Below are 6,590 nucleotides of genomic sequence, written 5' to 3'. Positions count from 1 at the left end.
AATGTTGATGTAGATTTATGCGAGGGTCCGTGGATGTGTGTATGCGCGATGCGGTGGGAGACACGATGCGGGTAGTGCGTAGCGGACGTAACTTCTTTGGCTAGCTCGAATTTCTGGTGTGGGGAAAAGGAGAGAACTCAGCTGGAGAAGAGTGGGGTGCATAATGGCGGCCGGCAATGCAGCACGCCATCACGCACGTTCGGTATAGATAGAACAGACAGATTTAAACACTTACTTTTCACACCAAGCCCGACCGCTACTTGAGACCTGGCGCCTCGTGCCAAACAACTGCTGAGATTGTTGAGGCATCGGTTAGGTTAAAATAACAAGTGAACTACACGCACGGAATGAAGAAGAGACCACTGACTGATAGGATAGAGACGATAATCCCCTGCTCTCCAAACTCTAAAGTGCGGCCTTCTTCCGCCGTCTTTCCGCAAGTCTAGCCTTGTCTAGCTGTGAGACTACCAACTGTGTTCCGCTCCTTTCTCAAGGTCTGGCGCAACACCACACCACCTGCTTCAAGGAGAAAGCTTAGAAAGAGAGTTCTATGCACCTCGCCCGCAAAGTTTCAAGCTTTCAAGGCTGGGCGCTCGGACTGGGTCCAAGGCCGATGCAATGAGGCGCTTGGCTAAAGCTTGCTGGTGTATGAGGTCGGCACGAAGCAGGGAAGTCGCCTTTTAGAGCACTAGAGTTACCACTACTAGGAGTGCACAAAATAGCCTCTGGAGAATCGGAAACTGCTCCTCTTTCAAGGTTCAGACGACGAAACAGAATATTAGCAACCGACGTCAACGTCTTCCACGGTAGGGAGAGGATATTTGTGGAACGGTGACGCTGTGAGGGGCATGAGGCAGATGAGATGGTGTGCCTGGTCGAGCCATCGTGAGATGGAGAGGATGATGGAAGGAAATTGAGAGTGAGCGGCAAATTTGAGTAAGGTCTCATATTCAGCCAACAAAGACAAATTATTGTTACCAGCTGCCATTCAAATTGAATATTGAGTGATTCGGCACCTTTGCCATGCAAGCAAGGAAAGGTATTGGAACGCATGATAAGTTTTTTGCAGGTTTCATGAAGTGGATTTCGCGCTTCTAAAATCTTTCGCCCTTCCATCATGTTCGTTGAAGAAACATATAGTCATAGGTGCATGCTCTACAAACACATGAATCCCCATTATACAGTAATAGAGGGAAATGCTCTACAGATATAGGAAGTATGAAAGCAGATTCATTTCATGTTAATCAAACACATAGCCGCCAGGATATCCAACTCATTACAAACTTCCTTGCAGTTCGGCTGTGAAGGATTAAATGGACAAGGATGAAGGTAGTTTGCGTCTGATAAGTCTATAATACGCAGGGGATTGTCTGTGACGTTGTCTCCATCCACGGCGACGAAATGATGGTTGGAGCGGCCATCCAAAGAACCGTGCTGCCAGCCAGCGACATGCAAGCGTGTGGCTGCTTGAAGTTTCTGTGCACTACCACACCCCCGTGACCCAGTCAGTCGAAGTCAATAAACGCGAAAGACGAGGCCGAACGCACCTTAACAATTTTGAATCGTCAGACAGAGGCGCACCACACCACTGGAGGAGAAGGCACCCGACATCCACTCCCTCGACTGTGGCCTCCAAATAGTCGTACAATTCGGGTATGACTTGACCTTGCAATTCTCCCAACAGGCAGTAGTTCTCTCGCTCTTTTTCTAGCTTTCGAATACGCGACATTCTCGTGACCCATTTCACAGCAATGTTGCCTTCGCTGATGTATTTCCCTTCTTGCTTGTAAAACCACCCATGATAAACTCGTTGTCCTCCTCTTGTGCCATGTATTGGATGGAATTCGGGATCGAGCTGATCAGGTAAGTCGGTGATGTATATTGTTGTCGGGGGATCATGAGGACGCAAACATGATCGAAGCCTATAAACGTGCGAACTGCCAAAGTTTATCGTGACATAGCCGTCGTCAATGCGAAGAGGACGTCTGGAAGGGGGGACATGTCGAGATGCTGTAGTACGCTGTGGCATGTCGGTGACTGAGTGGAGGGTACATACAGGCTTGTGCAAAAAGACTTATATTCTCGAGTGAAAGACACCTTGTGAGGCCACAACGTGGCTCGCCACAGTGGCCCAAAGGGCGACAATGAGCCAGAGCAAAACCAGAACTCTTTGTGAATCTTGTGAATCTTGTGAATCTGGAAGATCAAACTTAGCCTTTTGTGCAAGAATAAGGGCCGGCAGGCCAATCTCTAAAATGATCAGACACATGTCAGACTTAGTTGAACCAACAAGATGAAGTATAGACTTACAGAAATACTGATTGAGAACACGCCAACTTCTGACAAACATTTCGCGAGCAAATCGAATACGTACCAGTTTTGGTCACGGAGCCCCACTTTGCTCTGCTTTCCCTTATACATAGACCATGCGAATGAGGGCAATTTGCCGAACTGACGCTGTCGAGATCTGGCTCAGTACTTATTTCTTTCACTCTGATTACCAGACGTCTGTGGATGAAGTGATTCAAAATAGTACAAATCACGGTTTGTCGCCAGAACAAAATTTCGAGGCCTCGCTCAGAAGAACGTACTGGCGCAACGACGCTAGAGTATCATAATTATGGCACAAGGTATATGAAGTGTAGTTCCATAGTAGACACTCCGGCAAGAGGAAAATCGAATGAAAGCAAATTATCTTCGAGGAGATGAGGACCAGTAGTGGTGGTCTAATTAGACTTGATCTCTACGCCACGTATACGGAAGGAGCTCGATGTGACATGATAAGCTCAGCGAATTCGGTACGTTCCGAGCCAATGCACATAAGTTGGGTCTTTTTTTCAGATTCGGATTCAGATACATTCTGCTGGCAATCCGTTAGATAGACAAGGATGGAACAAGGAGCATAAATGCAAGGAAATTTGATGGCAAGTGCAAGCTAAGTGTATGAGCCATGGCTACGAACTAATGCGAAAGCATGCGAAATCACAAGATAATAAGTATATAAAATACATATGATACGATGAGACACAGCCTAGAGTTCTGGGGATCCGTATACCAATCTATTATGAAAAGCGGCTCAATCGGGTAAGTTCCACGAGAATACTCTCCCTGTGTCCTCGCCATGGTACAAGGTCTCGCTTGAAGCAAATATTTAAGTCAGCGTGTCGCCCGGACACTCTTCGCAATAAAACAGAATTCTCTTACCCAATGAATTTCAATGCCGTGACGCAAGAAGCCTCGTCCCTAACCTGCACTTCACCATCTGGACCCTTCACTTTTAGCGTTCTCAGTGTGACGAAGTTCCATTGTGCCCTTTGGCCCTCTTCAGTTTTGTCCGTGTTCCATGTCCTCAATGTGATGGTGCCATCCGACCCACCAGTCGCAATCACACCAGTGCGTGTATAGTCACGCTCTAAGAACGCCATGGAAGTAATGGCAGGGTATGTGTGGGGTATTGCGGGAGAGACGAGATCTAACGTCGCAATTAATCGACCATTGATTGTGTTAAGACACAGCTTGCTCCGAGAGCATGTAGCGATGTAGCCCTGCCCGCGAAGTGAATCAGGGGGTCATAAACCATTACAGGATAGTGACTAACCGTGCTTTCATTTATACTCACGAGATAGACCTCATAGTCGTCCCCAGGTCCATGCCAAATAGTTCTGACATAAGTGCCGCGGTTCAAGTCCCATACCACGGCGCTGCAATCCACGGAACCACTAACAACGATCGACCACGACCTCGACGCGGTTACACACATCACCCTCGCCGTATGCGCGCGCATAACGTGTGTGAGAACTGCGCTCAATGGGGGCTCCTTATGCCGGTGCAGAGAATAGTTCGATCCTCGCTGAAGCCTCCACAGTCGCACCATATGGTCGTGCGAACCTGTGACTAACGTAGTTGAATCTGCGAACGCCGCGCACGAGCACGCAGTGGACTCTAAAACTTGAACAACCTGGAATAGTAGTGAAACGAACGGCTAACGCATTATGATAGTAAGGGTGCATACCTTTTGGTCAACCAAGACGTTTAGATCGCCACTCGCGCCAAGCCATTCTACTTGTTCATGTGGGTGTGACGGTGCACACAGCGTTCCATTAGAGCATGGGACGATGCGTTGACCTATCGCGTCAAACTCCAATGATCGAATGGGTTGTTGAGGACCAAGATCTGGGGCTTAAGGTGAGGCCATACTGTGTTTGTGAAACTATCAGAATGCTCGAGCTACCTTTCATAGGCCTGGCACTTTGCGATAGAAGAAGGTAATCTTCTGCAATGCCATACAACGTTCCTATAGGCAATGCAGAATTTCCGTGCATCATCCGTTCCGGATGAGGGGTATGAAAAATCTTGCGGGGTGTCTGTCCAACTATAAAGGCTGAGATACAGCAAGCTACTATTGAATTGAAGAAATCTTCCCCAAACGTACAGTTATGTATGATTCCTACCGTGGCCTCACGTTCCAGATCATCAGTTATGCTATCAAGATCTAGACCAACAGGAATTGTCCTAAGCATATTACATATGATGAATCGAAATAGCGTACCTATGGAGCCGGCATAACTTAACGGATGAAAAGCGTTCAGAGAATCTTGATCGCGTTGTTTATATCCCCAGATCAAGTCTATCCACTGAGGGAGATGTTCGCTGACGTAGTCGCTTTCCAACGCCTACACGTAGATAATGGCAGTGAGAAAGTAAATCATGGTGCTCGCGTAATGTAGACGGACCTGACGATTTAGCTCAATAAACAACAACGGGTCTCGCTTTGCCCAAAGAGGCAGCTTCACATCGTCAATGCGCTCGCCAGTATTTTGCTGTACCCCAAAATTTATGCGAGCAGAATTCTCCAGGAATCTAGTATACAGAGTCAGGACCATCCGATGATCGGTGAGACAAAGAATTGACTCAGGTAGACAGTAGAACTCCGGTATCAGTTCGCGGACATCACCCCGTACGTCTGTAGAAGCGCTCTCGTAAGCCCGTCCTATGTCACTAAGACATAGAACTGTTCAGTTTAATTATCAGCGCTGAAAACTATTATTGTACCTGAAAAGTCTGTCTGGTAGATCCCAATCACCACCCTGTAGACGAAACGTCAATCTCAGCAGTGCGCTATGAATCTGAAGCGTACCTGCAACGTCCTAAACATATGACTGAACGGCTCCAACCTGATGAGGAAATGACAAACAATCATAGAGGAGCTGAAATGGGTGCCGTAGTGGAAAGGATTCTCGCCAACGCTTTCTAGGTTAATATATCGAGTACGTGCGGCCTCTTCGCGGGCAGGTGTAAGGGCGCCCATAGGGCGAGTTAGACTGAAAGATTGGGAGTATCAGCCTTGGCCATGGCTGTCTTTAGTAAAGATAGAAGCGTACTCGCGAAAAGAGTCGATGGAATGCAGATCCAGCGAGGGCGAACTATAATCACGCAATACCCAGGCTATACCCATGATGAGTAGGTTATTCCAATGGAAAGTCGGTGCTGACTCACGAAAGACTGGATACTGTGTTGCATCGCTGGGTGTTCGACCCGAAATTTGGTTGAGAATGCTGAGATACGTGAACTATGCAGATTGTAAGCAACCATCATGAACATCTTTAAGTATAACGCTCCCACATTTGATATTTCTCTCGCCTGCCATTTCCTCTGGGCAGTCGACAGTTCATCAATTCTAAGACCAGAGAGTACCTTGGCACTTAGAGAAGCGCTCAGCTTCCCACTCAGTCTGCCAACCATCGGGGACAACATCGGAGACAATAAGGGCGATTTCAACATCCCTGGAGATGGCGGCGGCGGTTCGGCATTCAATCGATAGACAAGGGATGATAATCTATCGTTTATATCCTGACGCTGACGTTTGTCCAGAAAGACTACCAATAAAGACCGGCTGTCCTTGAAGTATATTTCCAACCTATGAGATGGGTGATTCAGTGATTGCCTGTGAAATAAAGCGCTTTGTCCCTCACCCAACATCGCGGAATAAGAATGTACGATCGCTGAAGCTGACGACTTGGTCATGACACCTATTCAAGCAAAAATTGAGTTGTAGAGCAAGAATATAGACATCGGGACATACCAACGCTGTGCTCTCTGAGGACCGTTAAGCTCAACTATACTTCCCGGAACGAAGAATAACCTTTTCGACGCATCGCGAGCATCTATGATCTCCCCATCATCGTTTTGAACTAGACCATCTAGCATGTAGATATGTGTCCGCCCGAAAATCAGTAAACCAGCTATAACAAAGTGAGTACAGATTATTAGCATCTTTGCACGTAACCTACGATATGAATCTACACCAGCAATGCGCGCGGTCGTATGGGCTGCTTCGATAACATCACCAGGCTCGAGTTCGTGTCTCACTCGTCGGTGTTTATCGTCCACAATCTCTTCTTCAAGGTTGTTCTCAACTGTTCGATAAGACTAATTAGGAAAAAATCGAGGCCAATAGATATCTAAGGATTTACCTTCAGCGGAAATTGTCGAATGTTCATATGTGTCAGACCACGATGGGACCTCTAGGTGAAGGACCGACTGAGTATCTACATCGGACACTTGCAAATCGCCGAAATACGATGGAGTAT

General features: G+C 47.2%; 1 protein-coding gene across 1 annotated transcript; it reads right to left on the bottom strand.

Moving 5' to 3' along the window:
* Positions 1 to 3,200: 3,200 nt before the first annotated feature.
* Positions 3,201 to 6,500, bottom strand: FIBRA_03849 (uncharacterized protein; the record flags this gene model as incomplete). Its single annotated transcript, XM_012325675.1, has 17 exons — positions 3,201 to 3,545; positions 3,599 to 3,958; positions 4,013 to 4,173; positions 4,232 to 4,372; positions 4,433 to 4,492; positions 4,550 to 4,673; positions 4,734 to 4,860; positions 4,912 to 4,998; positions 5,053 to 5,087; positions 5,138 to 5,321; positions 5,382 to 5,445; positions 5,497 to 5,569; positions 5,623 to 5,917; positions 5,973 to 6,029; positions 6,083 to 6,242; positions 6,291 to 6,411; positions 6,474 to 6,500. 17 exons carry the CDS (start codon positions 6,498 to 6,500, stop codon positions 3,201 to 3,203), a joined length of 2,421 nt encoding a protein of 806 aa, XP_012181065.1.
* Positions 6,501 to 6,590: the final 90 nt, after the last annotated feature.

The sequence above is a fragment of the Fibroporia radiculosa genome (assembly GCF_000313525.1).
Source record: "Fibroporia radiculosa TFFH 294 genomic supercontigs, scaffold2314, whole genome shotgun sequence".
NCBI classification, from domain to species: Eukaryota; Fungi; Basidiomycota; class Agaricomycetes; order Polyporales; family Fibroporiaceae; genus Fibroporia; species Fibroporia radiculosa.
Note: the sequence above shows the minus strand (reverse complement) of the source record. Positions and strands in the feature narration are given on the sequence as shown.